Raw genomic sequence first — 17,437 nt, 5'->3', positions numbered from 1 at the left:
GGGAAATCCAGCCTTTGTTCATCTTTATGAGTGTAAGCATGTCGGCGCTGGCAGTTGATAGGCAGGTACGCTTATCCGTGATGCTTCCCCTAGCTGCACTAAACACCCTCTCTGACAAGATGCTAGCGGCAGGGCAGGCCAGCACCTCCAGGGCGTACAGCGCAAGTTTGTGCCACGTGTCAAGCTTTCACACCCAATAGTTGTATGGTGCAGAGGCATTACGGAGGATGGTGGTACGATTGGCTATGTACTCCCTCACCATCTTTTTACATTGCTACCACCGAATCAGACTTGACTGGGGAGTGGTGACACAGTCTTGCTGGGGAGCCATAAAATTGGCAAAGGCTTTGGAGAGTGCTCTCCTGCCTTCGCTGGACATGCTGCCTGATCCCCGCGCCTCCCCGGCTAGTTGGCCCTCGGAACTGCGTCTTCTGCCGCTAGCGCTGTCAGATGGGAACTTTAGCATCACTTTTTCCACCAGTGCTCTGTGGTATTGCATCACTCTCGTACCCCTTTCCTCTTCGGACATAAGAGTGGAAAGGTTCTCCTTATACCTTGGGTCTAGAAGGGTGTACACCCAGTAATCCGTGTTAGCCAGAATGCATCTAACGCGAGGGTCACGGGAAAGGCAGCCTAACATGAAGTCAGCCATGTGTGCCAGAGTTCCAGTACGCAACACATCGCTATCCTCACTGGGAGGATGACTTTCAGGATCCTCCTCTTCCTCTTAAGCCCATACACACTGAACAGATGAGAGGCAAGCAGCATGGATACCCTCAGCAGTGTGGCCAACAGTCTCTTCCCCCTCCTCCTCCTCTCCCTCTTCCTTCTCCTCCTCCCCCAACATGCGCTGAGTATAGACATGAGGGTAATCTGCCTTTCAAGCGACATACTGTCATCCCCCCCGTCTCCTGTTCCAACCCCAAAGCGCCGGCCCTTATGGTTAGCAGCGAACTTCTCAGCAGGTAAAGCAGTGGGATGGTAACGCTAATGATTGCAGCATCGCGCTCACCATCTGGGTAGACTCCTCAAAGTTTCCGAGGACCTGGCAGATGTCTGCCATCCATGCCCACTCCTCAGTAAAGAATTGTGGAGGCTGACTACCACTCCGCCGCCCATGTTGCAGCTGGTATTCCACTATTGCTCTATGCTGCTCGTACAGCCTGGCCAACATGTGCAGCGTAGAATTCCAGCATGTGGGCACGCCCCACAGCAGTCGGTGCTCTGGCAGCTGAAACCGATGTTACAGGGTCCTCAGGAAGGCAGCATGCGTGGTGGACTTGCGGATATGTGCGCTGATGCGGTGCACCTTGCTGAGCAGGTCAGACAAGTGTGGGTAGTTTTTTCAGAAACCGCTGAACCACCAGATTGAGGACGTGGGCCAGGCATGGCACGTGTGTGAGGCTGCCGAGCTGCAGAGCCACCACCAGATTACGGCCGTTGTCACACACGACCATGCCCGGTTGGAGGCTCAGCGACGAAAGCCAGCGGTCGGTCTGCTCTGTCAGACCCTGTAACAGCTCAGTTTGCCTGCTCAGAATATGTCATTTTCATGGAGTGAGGAGGCTGGGAGGAAGGAGGAGCAGCCAGAGGATTCAGAGTTGCAGTCCCAAGGTCAGGAGTAGTGGACTGCGTAGAAGACTGGGTGATCGATACATTGCTGGACGCGTTTTCTGCCATCCACGACAGGACCTGCTCACACTGCTCTGTTTGTAATTAAGGTCTACCACGTGGACCCATAAATTGTGATATGAAGCAGGGGACCCCAGAAACTTGCCTCTCTCCTAATCCCTCAGCAGCCGGCTGTGATTCACCTGGACCAGGAACTGGGCCTGTGCCCACACCCTCACTTGGATGTCCACATCCGCATCTGTGTCCACGACCACGTCCTCGACCCTTACCCCTACTCCTCATCATGGCGGATTACGCATAGAGCAGGGCCCAAATAAATTACCCCACTGTACAGCACTGACAACTGTGTCTTAATACACCGCACACAGAGACTGTCTTGCGCTGATACCTAGGCGTAATTTACTGCTCACAGAGACTTGTAGATAATAGAGGCTGTGTGGAGGGGGAGAAGACTCTAAAGCCAGTGGATAGTGCTGGTAACTGCGGCGATCTCAACCCCACCAAGGAAAGGGTATTGTGAGACGCTCTGCACAGCGGCAGAGCTGAAATACTTTGCAGTGGTCTAGGAAATTTTAGAGTACTATTTCATGGTGAGACCTCTGTCTAATGCACTGCAGACTGAGAACGGTATAACTGTAATGCTCTGCAGAGGCCTAGATGCTTAAAAAAAAAGAAGGGTGCACTGCTGCTCCCAGCTAGCCACAACTATAATGCACACGGTGAGGAGTAGTCATAGGAAAGACCGTAGGGCTTCTTGTAGAGAGGATCCTGACTGTAAAACTTTCCCTATCTCAGCAGTCCCGTACCTAAACTCTGTCTAATGCACTGCAGACTGAGAACGGTATAACTGAAAGGCTCTGCACAGCCCGAGATGCTTTAAAAAAGGATGCACTACTGCTCCCAACCAGCCACAGCAGTATTGCACACAATAAGAAGGACCGCTGGGGTTCTTGAAGACAGGATCCTACTCTAACACTATCCCTATAGCAGCAGCAGCACTTTCCCTAACCTCTGCCAGTGTGTGTCTGAGGCGAGCCGCGGGCGGGACCAGTTTAAGTGCTCGCCGGTCACCTGATCGGCCCAGCCACTCACTGCTGTGGGGTGGGATAGGGCTGGCACGTCACAGGAGGAAGTGGTAATGCCTTCCCCGCATGTCTATTGGCTAGAAAATGGTGCGGGGAAGGAAAAGGAATTGACTCGAGTACCGCTTGGTGTTCGTCTCTAGTAACGAGCATCTCGAGTACCCTAATACTGGAACGAGCATCAAGCTCAGAAGAGCATGCTCGCTCATCTCTACCCCCCCACGGCTCACTAATGTGCCTGGCTGACACTGATGGACATCCGGCCTGGGGATGTTGGGCCTCTGAAGATACAACAAGGGGACCATTCTAATAATATCAGTCCCTGCAGTCATAGATAGTATTAGTAATAAGTCCCGCTATCAGTCTCACTGTGGATGATGGCTTACAGCAGTGCGGCACGGCCACCCCCCACCCTGCGAACACTTATCATCCTCTCATACAGGGAAGCAAATCAGTATAACTCAGAAAACGTTACTAATATCAATCCCTGGCTTTTCTTTTTGATCAGGTATATATATCTAATCTGCCATGAGGACATGATATACATTTGATTATTTGTGTTGTCTCACATTATTAAATTTTACTAAATTTAATAGATAAAAGTTAAGTTTTAGACTTTTTCACTGACCGCCTGTATATCTATATGTAGTGAGCTTCTTCTAGTGATACATGTATATAATTGTTTGTAATGAGCTCCCCCTAGTGGTGACATTATATATATATATATATACACTACCGTTCAAAAGTTTGGGGTCACATTGAAATGTCCTTATTTTTGAAGGAAAAGCACTGTACTTTTCAATGAAGATAACTTTAAACTAGTCCTAACTTTAAACAAATGCACTCTATACATTGCTAATGTGGTAAATGACTATTCTAGCTGCAAATGCCTGGTTTTTTGTGCAATATCTACAAAGGTGAATAGAGGCCCATTTCCAGCAACTATCACTCCAGTGTTCTAATGGTACAATGTGTTTGCTCATTGGCTCAGAAGGCTAATTGATGATTAGAAAACCCTTGTGCAATCATGTTCACACATCTGAAAACAGTGTAGCTCGTTACAGAAGCTACAAAACTGACCTTCCTGTGAGCAGATTGAGTTTCTGGAGCATCACATTTGTGGGGTCAATTAAACGCTCAAAATGGCCAGAAAAAGAGAACTTTCATCTGAAACTCGACAGTCTATTCTTGTTCTTAGAAATGAAGGCTATTCCATGCGAGAAATTGCTAAGAAATTGAAGATTTCCTACAACGGTGTGTACTACTCCCTTCAGAGGACAGCACAAACAGGCTCTAACCAGAGTAGAAAAAGAAGTGGGAGGCCGCGTTGCACAACTAAGCAAGAAGATAAGCACATTAGAGTCTCTAGTTTGAGAAACAGACGCCTCACAGGTACCCAACTGGCATCTTCATTAAATAGTACCCGCAAAACACCAGTGTCAACATCTACAGTGAAGAGGCGGCTGCAGGATTTTGGGCTTCAGGGCAGAGTGGCAAAGAAAAAGCCATATCTGAGACTGGCCAATAAAAGAAAAAGATTAAGATGGGCAAAAGAACACAGACATTGGACAGAGGAAGACTGGAAAAAAGTGTTGTGGACGGATGAATCCAAGTTTGAGGTGTTTGGATCACAAAGAAGAACGTTTGTGAGACGCAGAACAACTGAAAAGATGCTGGAAGAATGCCTGACGCCATCTGTTAAGCATGGTGGAGGTAATGTGATGGTCTGGGGTTGCTTTGGTGCTGGTAAGGTGGGAGATTTGTACAGGGTAAAAGGGATTCTGAATAAGGAAGGCTATCACTCCATTTTGCAACGCCATGCCATACCCAGTGGACAGCGCTTGATTGGAACCAATTTCATCCTACAACAGGACAATGACCCTAAACACACCTCCAAATTGTGCAAGAACTATTTACAGCAGAAGCAGGCAGCTGGTATTCTATCGGTAATGGAGTGGCCAGCGCAGTCACCAGATCTGAACCCCATTGAGCTGTTGTGGCAGCAGCTTGACCGTATGGTACGCCAGAAGTGCCCATCCAACCAATCCAACTTGTGGGAGATGCTTCTAGAAGCGTGGGGTGCAATTTCACAAGCTTACCTCAACAAATTAACAGCTAGAATGTCAAAGGTGTGCAATGCTGGAATTGCTGCAAAAGGAGGATTCTTTGACGAAAGCAAAGTTTGATGTAAAAACAATGTTATTTCAGATACAAATCATTATTTCTAACCTTGTCAATGTCTTGGCTCTATTGTCTATTCATTTCACAACGCATGGTGGTGAATAAGTGGGACTTTTCATGGAAAACACAAAATTGTTTGGGTGACCCCAAACTTTTGAACGGTAGTGTATATATATATATATATATATATATATATATATATAAAAGTATGTAGTGATCTCCTAGTGATGGCTGTACATATCTGTATGCAGTGAGCTCCCCTAGTAGTGGCTATATATATATATATATATATATATATATATATATATATATATATATATATATATAATATATCTGTATGTAGTGAGCTAGTGAGCTCGCTTTAGTGGTGGCTGTATATATCTGTTTGTATTGAGCTCCCCCTAGTGGTGACTGTACATATATGTATACAGGGAGCTACCCCTAGTGATGGCTATACATATCTGTAAGGAGAAAGCTCTGCTAGTGGTGGCTGTATATATCTGTATGCAGTGAGCTCCCCCCAGTAATGGCTATATATATCTGTAAGTAGTGAGCTCCCCTAGTGGTGGCTGTATATATCTATATGTAGTTAGCTCCCCCTAATGGTGGCTGTATATATCTGTATGTAGTGAGCTCCCTATAGTGGTAGCTGTATATATCTGCATGCAGTACCCCCCCCCCCCTAGAGGTGGCTGTATATATCTGTATGTAGTGGGCTCCCCCTAGTGGTGGATGTATATATCTATATGTAGTGAGCTCCCCTAGTGGTAGCTGTATATATCTGCATGTAATGAGCTCCCCCTAGAGGTGGCTGTATATATCTGTATGTAGTGAGCTCCCCCTAGTGGAGGATGTATATATCTATATGCAGTGAGCTCCCCTAGGGGTAGCTGTATATATCTGTACGCAGTGAGTTCCCTCTGGTGGTGGTTGTATATATCTGTATGTAGTAAGCTCCCCCTAGAGGTGGCTGTATATGTGTGTGTGTATATATATATATATATATATATATATATATATATATATATATATATATATATATATGGATATATATATATATATATATATATATATATATATATATATATATATATATATATATATATATATATATATATATATATATATATATATATATATATATATATATATATATGGATAATATACTGAATATTATACTGATGAGCCAAGAAATTGCTGAAATATTCTGCAAGAAGAATACAAGAGCATAACCCACCGACACAAGGGGTGTCGCCATCCGCTGGGGACAGGAGGAACTGCCCGGACTTCTCCCGACACTGCAGTGTGATATTCTTCTCCCTATATCCCTGCTGACAGGAGACGACCACAGAACTGTTCACTGAGATCTCCGTGAAGTTCTCCGGGAAATCCACCATATGCGTCCACGGAGAGGCTTTACGGCAAACACCTGGCAAGAGAAAGATGTGATCAGACGAGTGAGGAAGACGAGGCACAGAACACGGGAGGAAGGGATTTCTCTGTGACATGAATGTAGCAGCAGGAGCTCAAGGAGACAGATTCATTATAGAGTTCAATAGGAGCCGTGTACATCTGTATGAGCGCCTGCTAGTGGTGGCTGTATATATCTGTATGTAGTAAGCGCCCCCTAGTGGTGGCTATCTATATCTGTGTGTAGTGAGCACCCCCTAGTGGTGGCTATATATATCAGTGTGTAGTGAGTGCCTGCTAGTGGTGGCTGTATATTTCTGTATGTTGTGAGCTCCCCCTAGTGGTGGCTGTATATTTTTGTATGTAGTGAGCTCCTCCTAGTGGTGGCTGTATATATCTATATGTAGTGAGCTCCTCCTATTGTTGGCTGTATATATGTGTATGTAGTGAGCGCCTCCTAGTGGTGGCTATATATATCTGTATGTAGGGAGTTCCCACTAGTGGTGCCTGTATATATCTGTACGTAGTGAGCTCCACCGAGTGGTGGCTGTATATTTCTGTATATAGTGAGTTCCCCCTAGTGGTGGCTGTATATTTCTGTATATAGTGAGCTCCCCCTAGTGGTGGCTGTATATTTCTGTATGTAGTGAGCTGCTCCAACTGGTGGCTGTATATATTTGTATGAGGTGATCTCCCTCTAGTGGTGGCTGTATATATCTATATGTAGTGAGCTCCTCCTAGTGGTGGCTGTTTATATCAGTATGTAGTGAGCTCCTCCTAGTGGTGGCTGTATATATCTATATGTAGTGAGCTCCTCCTAGTGGTGGCTGTATATATCTGTATGTAGTGAGCTCCCCCTAGTGCTGGCTGTATATATCTGAATGTAGTGAGCTCCCTCTAGTGGTGGATGTATATATCTGTATGTAGTGAGCGATCCCTAGGGGTGGCTGTATATATCTGTATGTAGTGAGCTCTCCCTAGTGGTGACTGTTTATATCTGTATGTAGTGAGCTCCCCCTAGCGGTGGCTGTATACATCTGTATGTAGTGTGTTCCACCCAGTCATGGCTGTGTATATATATACACACACACAAGGAGCTGCCCCTGGTGGTGGCTGTATATATCTGTGTGTAGGGAGCTACCCCCTAGTATTGCAGTATTTATCTTTATATAAGGAGCTCCCCCTAGTGGTGACTGTATATATTTGCATGGAATGAGATCTCTTGTGGCTGCTGTATTAATCTATATCCCATCATCTCCCCCTGGATGTGGCTGTATATATCTGTATTGAGTGAGCTCCCCCTAGTGGTGGCTGTATATATCTTTATGTAGCGAGGTCCCATTAGTGCTTACAGTATTTATGTGTATACAGTGAGCTCTCCCTAGAAGTGGCTGTATATATCTGCATACAGTGAGTTCCCTCTAGTGGGTACTATATATATTTGTATGCAGTGAGCTCCCCCTAGTGGTGGCTGCAGGCTGCCTGAATTTTTATTGTATTTACCCCTCTTTTACTGTAAGTTGTCAGTTGAATAATATAGCTGCGCTCCACACATTGTGTAATTAGGGGGGTTTAGTTATACAATCACGGGTGTACATACCATAGAGACAGACTATGCTGCAGCTATGGGGCCCATGTAGTGATAAGGCATGGCGATGCTTGCTACTATTTCTACTGGCTGGGTGGAGCCAATGCAGGACTACATTCTCCAAAGAGGGTTTGGAACACCTAGAGGGCCGTGAAATGGGTGGGGGAAGTTTATTTGTATGAATGCAGGCTGCAGTGTAAAGAATGGAGGTTTTCTTTCAGGGTGTTAATTGTAGATCTGCACTATGAGAATGTGGTAAAAAGGCTTAAAATACCAAAAAAATAATAAAGTTCTTGAGGCGCCCTCACCGACACAATAATCACTATGACTCCGTGGGGACAGGACGAACCCCCCGGACTTCTCTCTACACTGCAGCATGATATTCTTCTTCTTGTACCGCTCCTGGCAGGGCACCTCCACAACTCTGGAAACCTCAAGCTCTGTGAAGCTCGATGGGAAGTCCACGATATCCTTCCATGGATTGGTCACCTGACAGGCACCTGGAGCAAAGGAAGAATGTACAGATGAAGTCAGCAGCATTGGAAGGAGGATCTGCCTGATCACTTTTACTGTTCACAGGGATCCGGTTGTTGATCTAATTCTCATATTACCAACAATCCTTTGCAGCTCAGACATCCCCTCCCTGTTAGTAGAAGGAGAGCTGCTGCACAGTAATCTCCGCTCTGTGATAGGGTTACATAGTGATCCCCGCCGCGCTCACCTGGCAGGACATCCACCGTCACCATGTGCATGTTGTCCCTCGCATTTCTCTCTATCCCGCAGTAATAGTAGTCGTCATCGGAGTATCTCGCGTCCTTTATCGTTACAGTGAAGCTTCGAGAGGACGGATTGTCCTTGATGATTAATCTTCCACTGGAGACTTCTTCACTGCCTTCTGTCTTTATCTGCACGTCACAATATTTGGAGCTCTCCCCTTTACACCAGTATTTAATGTAATCCTGAAATCCTTCATCATACACACAGCGCACGGTCAGGCGGCCCCCGTAGCGGACTGACACTCTACTGGGGCCAGTCAGACACCAAATACCTATAATGAAACAGAACAAAGTCTTACTGTTCATCATAAGCCATATACCAGGTTATATCAAATGATGATACGATAATTCTGCTTACCCCACCCACTAATGATAATAAGAAGACTCTGCTGATCTCACACACTTAGATAACGAGATAACTCTGTTGACCCCTTCTACTAGTGATAGTGAGATGACTCTACTAACGCCACCCACTTTAAAAATTAGGTAGCTATGCTAACCACACCCTCTAGTGATAATAGTAAGACTCTGCTGACCGCACCGCCTACTGATAATGAGATGACTCTGCCGACTTCACTCACTAGTTGTTACGATCAGGTGAAGGTTTGTAGTCTTTTGTTGCAATCAGTGCGGGTCGATAGCGTGGTCAGAGAAAGCTCAGAGGTTAGTACATGGGTAGTATTGCTTCTGGTACAATAAGAGCAGTCAGGTAGCGTAGTCAGGGAGAAGCCAGAGGTCAGTTCACAGAAACAGGAAGTGTAGTGAGAGGAGTTGGTAGCGGAGCTTGACTAAGGGGCTGAGAGCAAACTAATCTCACAAGGGAAGGAGGTACAAGGCCAGGCTTAAATGTTGAGTCCAGTCAAGGAACAGGGTGGAGCCAATCACACAAACAGGAACGGGGTAAGGAGCAAGGACAGGATTCAGCAAAGGAGCTATCCAGAGTGCTTGAATAGCCCATCAGGGAGAGGCACCGCCAGGAGTACAGGAGCTTCTGGGTCAGAGTCATGACAATAGTAATAAGGAGACGACTCTGCTGATCCCACCCACTAGTGATAATGATAGACATTTGCTGACCCCACCCGCTTTGATAATGAGATGACTCTGCTGACCCCACCCACTTTGATAATAAGATGACTCTGCTGACCCCACCCACTTTGATAATGAGTTGACTCTGCTGACCCCACCCACTGACAATAACGCAATAAACCCGCTGACTAATGATAATGAGATTACTGACCTCACACTCTATATAGGAGGTAACTCTGCTGACACCGCCCACTAATGATAATAAGGTGACTACTGACCTCCTCATTAATGATAACGAGGTGACTCCGCTGACTCCTCCCTTCCCTGTATCCATGAGATGATTCTTCCGATCCCGCCCTCAAGTGATAATGAAATGAGTTATCTGACCCGAGAATAAGCTTGCAATAAACGTTGTTGGTGCCATTTCCTCATCATTTCCTCTAATGAAGCAGTCTCACACACCCGCTAGTGATTCCACGGAAAATGCAAGATTTCTAAATATTCTTCAAAAAAAATTTCCCCAAATTTGTGGATAGTAACATGATGTAATAAGGTCCCATTTCCTGGTAATTTCCCCATAACAGCTGCTGCTATTTGTGGAGAACTCAACTAAAGGTAAGCTTAAAAATTCTCCTGTTATAGAACGCCATAAAAGGCCTGAGTGCACATTCTCCCAGCTTACAATGTGCGCATGTGTTATACACAGAATGGGCACCGCTATGGGTACCTATTATGGCCCAGACATTCACCCAATGCACACGATATGTTTGAACCAGCAAACAGAATTTATGTTTAGCCTGTTTTATATAGATTTGTCACTTGTGATCTCTCGTCAGGATGGCTTGAGGATGGGCACTGCTGTGGGGTTCTATCCCGCCCCTGCACCCAGGTGAAGCGAGTCTGTAGGCACAGTAGATCTGAGTATCTGTATTTTGCACCCATCTTACAGCAGATATTCTAGTGTTGGGGATAAATGCAGAGGTTTTGGTTTAGTTCTATAGTTTCCATAGAGAAATTATATAAAAGTCAATTGCAGGTTGAGCAGAGAGCAGCCGCCTGACATCAAATGTACAAAGAGGAATATTCTGACTATTAAAGGGGTTGCCAGTCCCAATTAACATTTTAGAATTAGAGTCAAAAGGGTTAACACAATAAAACAAATGGTGATACTTACCCTCTTCAGCCCCAGAGCCCCAGCTCTACAGACTGGCAATTCTCCTGGTTTCTGTTGACAGCATAAGTCATGTGACTGCTGCCTGCCAATCAGAGGCGAGAGCATCACTTTGGACAAACCATTCTTATGGCATTAGCGCTCACATCCCGGACGCCATCATGCTAGGAGTTCCGATTAGGGTCCCTGTGGCCTCAGATTGGCAGGCTATGGCCACCTGACTTCCACTGTCAATAGAGACCATGAGATCAATGAGCTGCAGTGCTGAGGAGGGTAAGTACCTTTTCATTATTGTTTCATCATTGGCTCTCATGTTAAAAAGTTAATTTGTAACTAAAGATGAGCGAACGTACTCGGTAAGGCCGATTTCGCAATCGAGCACTGCGATTTTCGAGTACTTCACTACTTGGGTGAAAAGTACTCGGGGGCGCCGGGGGGCAGGGCGTGGCGTGGAGGAGCGGGGGGGTAGCTGCGTGGAACAGGTGGGACCTCTCTCTCTCTCCCTCTCCCCCCCACTCCCCTCTGCAACCCCCCCACTCACCCACAGCGCCCCCGAGTACTTTTCACCCGAGTAGTGAAGTACTCGAAAATCGCGGTGCTCGATTGCGAAATCGGCCTTACCGAGTACGTTCGCTCATCTCTATTTGTAACCCGACAACCACTTTAATCCTTTAAGAACGCAGACTTTTCTTTTTCAGTTTTTCCTCCCCATTTTCAAGAATATGATAACTCTTATTTATCCATCGCCGTTGGAGGGCTTGTTGATTTTTGCCGGCCGTTGTATCTTTCAATGATGCTATATAATGTAACATATAATGCACTAAAAAGCTTATTAACATTTCTAAGTGGGGTGAGATCGGGAAAATGCAATTTAGCATTATTACTGGGGTCTTGTTTATACGGCGCACCCGCTGGCTTTATCCCGTGTGACAGTCCGATCACAACAGTACAAGCTGTATATCCTCGTTCTTAGGGGGTTACTGTACTACTTGTAGAAAATAAAATGTCTTAAAAAATGTAATTATTTTCAGTCCGCCGTAACTGTTTTATTTTTCCATCGGTGGGTTGTGTGAGAGCGGCTTTTTGTGGGACATCCACGAATTTCTATTGGTGCCATTTTGGGGTACATATGACTTTTTGATCACTTTTTATTACATTTACAGGGTAACCAAAAAAAACGCAATTCTAACATTGTTTATTTTTTTCTGCTGATGTTCACCGTGTGATAAATAATGTGTCCTTTTGATAGATTGGACTTTTATGAACACAGCGATCCCAGAGATGTTTTAGTTTTTTTTTTGTTTTGACTTTTTATTATGAATTTATTATGTCCTGGGTGGATCAATATCCATCAGATGCCTCCACATCTCCGGCCCTGGGTGGATCACCATCGGTCAGATGCCTCCACGTCTCCAGCCCTGGGTGGATCGACATCCGTCATATGCCTCCACGTAACCAGCCCTGGGTGGATCACCATCCGTCAGACGCCTCCACGTCTCCTGCCCTGGGTGGATCGCCATCCGTCAGACGCCTCCACGTCTCCTGCCCTGGGTGGATCGCCATCCGTCAGACACCTTCACGTCTCCTGCCCTAGGTGGATCATCATCCTGCATACACTTCTACGTCTTCTCCCAGGATAATCATCATCCTTTAGACATCTTCACATCTCCTGCCCTGGGAGGATCATTCTACAGACACTTTTTTGCTTACATCTCCTGCCCATCAATTTAAAATATTTTCAGCTTTTTTTTTTTTACTGTTGATAAGACATTATCAAAACCTTTTTTTACACTATCATCAAACTACTAACGACCACTTGTCGTATGTGAGTGATTATCATGCTCCGCCCCTGGTGATGTCATTGCTTCGCACCCTGGTGACGTCATCAAAGGTCCTACAACATATATAAAACACAGAGCCGGACCAACAGAAGAAAAACACAGTTAGGGCTCTTGGAAGGGGAGGACAAAAATAACAAATTGAGAATACAACTAAGCCATTAATATCTCAGACGCAACTCAGCAGTCCTGACAGAGCACACTGACCTACCACCACCACAGAGATCTTGTGGGCTGATGGACCTCTGCTGATGTCACTGCTGTGGGACGAGCCAAGCTGTGTTTGTCTTGTGTGGGGTCAGGATGGTTGTAGTAGAGCTTTATGTGATGTGTGGGGATCATAATTTACCATGTAGAAGAGTTGTGTGTGTGAATCAGGATATATCAAAGCTCTGTTTGTCATGTGCAGGGTAAGGATGGATGTAGTAAAGCTGTGTGTGATGTGTGAGAATCATAATGGTTGTACCATGTAGGAGAGCCGTGTGTGTGAATCAGGATGCAGCAGAGCTGTGTTTGTCATGTGTGGGGTCAGGATGCATGTAATAGAGCTGTGTGTGTGTGATGTGCATGTAGCACAGCTGTGTGGCACATTGTGCCATCATAAACACTGGTATTATAATTTCCTAATAATTACTAGTTTAGTTCCTACAGAGGATTTTGTGATCACTTGATTGCTTGTACTATAAACTGTAATACTTTGGTATTGCAGTATATAGCAATTTTTGATGTTGTCACAGGCAGGACTCAATAGGCATCTATGTGTGACAGACCTGGGAGCCTTCAGTAGTCTCCGGGCTGCCATGCTAGCCCATCAGCACCCTGTGATCATGTTGCAGGTATGCCAAGGGGCCGTGGGAAAGTAGTCCCCTTCCTGCTGGTTGTTTCGATGTGCAGTCAGCTTTATCTGTGGCATCTAAAGAGATATCTGTCAGGATGAGAGCTCACTCTGATCCCAGTAGTTAGTGTCAGCTGTCAGAAACAGCTGATAGCCGCCAAGTATGGAGCCGACTTGACACCCAAGCACAATAAACACACACTTCACGAGTGCACCAACATAAATTTACATTAAGTGGTCATGAACAGATTAGAGGACCTAAAGGTAGATGATCGGTGAGGATTCCCTACTTGGGATCCCCGCTGAACTGCTGATTTCTGGGGCTGCTGTCACTGTGGTCAGTTCAGGAAGCAGATCGCGCTGATCATAGTGCGGTGGCTTCGTTGGTGCTGCGGGCATAGTTCCCAGTGAATTTAAAGGGAGCTGTGTTTGCAATACCAACCCAGGCCGCGGCGCTGTTGCATGCATGATCTGCTTCCTCTGCTGGCCACAGTGACAATGGCCCTTACAATCAGCTGATTGGAGGGGATCCCAAGTGGTGGATCCCTGTCGGTTATCAATAGAGAAAAAAAATAAAGAAGTTCTGAAATACCCCTTTAATAAAGCATCATGTTCAACTGCAACGTCTGTTATTCTGGGGCCCCCCTTAGCAGTATGAATATTATACACGTAGGACGGCACCAGTGAGTGTCCACCATTATTATCCACTACAAGACTTACACGTCTCCCCTCAGCCCCATCTTACAAGTATGGACTCCACTTTGGCATGCTCTTGGGCTATGTTACCAATTAGTCCCCAAAAAGTGATAAACACCATACTTGGGGCAAAACGAGGACAAAGCATTGAGTACGTGGGTCCGGGCGCTCAGTCCTGGCTGTGGGAGCCGTTCCAATGTCCTCCTCATTCTCCCCAGCCTCGGACCCATCATACTCCATACCAGTGACCTCAGTCATGGCAGCTGCTGGGACGTAGAGCCCGTTTTTTTACTATTAACATGAATTCACACACAGCAGATTTATAGCAGAAATATCTGCGACTTTCCTTTTTCTCTCAGTGAAACTTGCAAAAATCCAAGTGATTCCTATAAAACAAGCCAATTTAGATGTAGATAACTAATTCACATTCCCATGTATGGTCCCGAAATCTGCTGTGTGTAGCCTTAAAGGGGGCTGTGATCATCCAAGTCTCTTTACAGAGGTTCTCCAAATCAATGACCAATTAAAATCAACTCCTGAAAGTCCGCCCACATCTGGGTCACCTGCAGCTGCGTCTCCTCCTGGCAGCCGTTAATATGTATCCCGATTTCAGGGAGAGAACTAGTTAGGAAGAGGTGATTAGGCAAATTTTCCTAATCATATGACTTATCCCCCCTGCGATTTAGGAGGAGCTCTGCTCACCCTGCAGCGAAGGAACATCACAGCTATTCTAAATGGCTATCGCTTCGGTTCTATCGCGGCTACATACAGGGTTTTGGTGTCATTTTAAAGCTAAGATTCTTGCATGAATCTTTGTTCACCTTATCATCTTTCCCCCATCAATCAGAAAGCATATTTGCTCTCCGATTGTCACATATGGGCTTTTCCCCCAAAAAGTAGTGAAATAATGACTTGCTCATTTAACCACTACTTTACACCATTTAACCCCACAGGTGCTGCAGTCATTGCTGACCGTGGTATCTAAATGATTTTCCAAAAAATAATCAAAAACGTTCCTCCCCTCACACGAGGCCTTAAATATTGAAATAATAAAAAACACAAAAAAACTACACATAAGGCCGCCTGCACACGGGCGGAAATCCCGCGGCGGGATTTCCCGCGGGATTTCCGCCGCTCAAAGCCTGCATAGGATTGCGTTAACATACGCAATCCTATGCAGACGGCCACGGTTTGGTCGCGTGAAATCTCGTGCGGCAAACAAACCGCGGCATGTCCTATTTCTGTGTGGGGCTCGCAGAGCCCTGCACAGAAACGTCACTCAGCCGGCCGCCGGCTCCGGTCTGCGCATGCGCTGGCTGCCCGGCAGCCGGCACAAGAAAGAGCCGGGGGCGGGTGAGTACGCGCTCGTCCCTGCAGGCGCTCGGGTCGGGTCCCGCGGCGAGAATCCTCGCTGCCATATCCGACCCGCTCGTCTGCAGGCGGCCTAATTGGTATTACCACATCCATAACAACCAAAATATAAAATCTTACATCATCTGTTCAGCGCGGTAAATTACAGGAAACTTTAAGAAAATGCCAAAATAGCCATCTTTTGATTCTTCGTCTTTCTGGTGTTGGCCGTGTGCTATAAACATTGTTACCTTTAGTCTAAGTCAGTACGATTATCACAACAAAGTTAGAGAACTTTTATTGCTTTACTACTCATGTACAATGTAACAATTCTTGATTACAAATTACGTTTTGCGCGGCGCCACATTCCAGGATCAGAGCACTTCTGTTTTTCAGTTGACTGAGCCGCATCGGGCCTGCAAAATGGCATCAGTAAAAGCGGAGTCTTAGAATGCAGCAATGCGGTCTGCTGGTTTCTTTAAATACAAATATTGTGCAGAAGTAGTAAAACTCTCTATAAACTTTGTGTCACAGTAATCAGATAAAGTTATCAGGTTCTCCTTACTGAATGGTGAACGCTTGAAAACAGAACAATGATGTAATAAAAGTTCCACAACCCATTATAAGTGCCTCAGAGTAAGGCCAGTAAAATGTTCCGGTCCTCATACGGTCAGCGACTGATGGATGACCTTTTCATTGCCACAATGAAAACTGCGTGATCCTTAAGGACCAAAAAAGCTGGTAACTAAGGGGTTAAGCTGGCCATGCATTTGGGACATGTTGGTGGGATGGTTTGTACGAATCATCCCACAGCAAGCCGGTATCTCGAATGTGTGGCCAGATTTAAGGGTTGGAACATTCTCCTTGATTACAATCCCAATGCCCCTTCTGCCGCCATCGGATCGCGGCTGCAGGCTGTTGGGTTGCCGACCGGCAGCTCGCAGCAGGCAATTATTTTTACTGACCATTAATTGCTGGTTAAAAAATAACTACCAGCCGGTGGCAACCTGCTGCCCCTCTGACGTCTCGTAGACTGCTGCCTGAGAGGGCGCCCCTGCTGGTAGATGTGTGCCTCACATTCTCAAGTCGTGACTTTCCAGCTGTTGGAACCCACTGAGAGACTTAAGATGTCAACCGGGAGGAATAGTGAAGCTGATTACTCATTACACAATTAGTTCCACTCACCTCTTCCAAGGAGCAGCCCCCACAGCAGGACGAGGACCCCCATCACAGCAGCGGTCAGCTCTCACCCAGCTCCTCCGCTCGGAGGGTCAGTCACAGAAACTGTGTCACCAGAAACCAAAAGTGATTCAATTTGTTTAATTTTAGAGCGTGAAGTCCCCCTCCCCCTCCCCCCACAGAGAATTTATGCTTTACTCACTTTTATATCCTCTTTTGCAATAATAAATAAGTCTCTGAGGAAAAACGCCGAATAGAGCCGAATCTATGATATAAGGCCGACCCCGGGACCATCGGTGACCACGCTGCATCTGGGGCTCTTCAGATGACCTTACACATTCAATGGTTGTTGGTCAAACACTCGTTCGGCCGAGCCCCTTAACCACTTTGTGACACACATATAACTATTCATGTGCCAACTGTGCCATGCGGCACATGCTGTGTATAGAGCGGGCTCGGGAGTGGAACCCGCTCCAAACACAGTGGGTATTTGCCGATCAGAGCTGTTAACCCTTTAAGTATTTAGGTTAAATGTCCTAATTGCTCCCCCTTCCCCCCTGCGATAAGAATCCATGGGGTTCTGTCCAGATGTTATGGCAGCCTGGGGACTTTTGAAGATCACCAAGACTGCTGCAGTGGCCCAGAGTTAAAAGGGCCTCTCCATAAGTATGAA

At 46.1% G+C, this 17,437-nt stretch overlaps 1 protein-coding gene across 1 annotated transcript in view; it reads right to left on the bottom strand.

The window, feature by feature from the left end:
- Positions 1 to 16,870, bottom strand: part of LOC136627224 (uncharacterized) — a 31,372-nt gene extending 14,502 nt beyond the window's left edge. Inside the window, exons 1-4 of the mRNA XM_066602154.1 lie at positions 16,771 to 16,870; positions 8,615 to 8,941; positions 8,202 to 8,393; positions 6,133 to 6,324 (exon numbers count right to left, since the gene is read on the bottom strand). Coding sequence (XP_066458251.1) covers positions 6,133 to 6,324; positions 8,202 to 8,393; positions 8,615 to 8,941; positions 16,771 to 16,813 — 754 coding nt within the window. The 5' untranslated portion in view covers positions 16,814 to 16,870. The remainder of the gene's footprint in view (positions 1 to 6,132; positions 6,325 to 8,201; positions 8,394 to 8,614; positions 8,942 to 16,770) is intronic.
- Between the last annotated feature and the right edge of the window lie 567 nt (positions 16,871 to 17,437).

The sequence above is a fragment of the Eleutherodactylus coqui genome, chromosome 5 (assembly GCF_035609145.1).
Source record: "Eleutherodactylus coqui strain aEleCoq1 chromosome 5, aEleCoq1.hap1, whole genome shotgun sequence".
NCBI lineage: Eukaryota > Metazoa > Chordata > Amphibia > Anura > Eleutherodactylidae > Eleutherodactylus > Eleutherodactylus coqui.
Note: the sequence above shows the minus strand (reverse complement) of the source record. Positions and strands in the feature narration are given on the sequence as shown.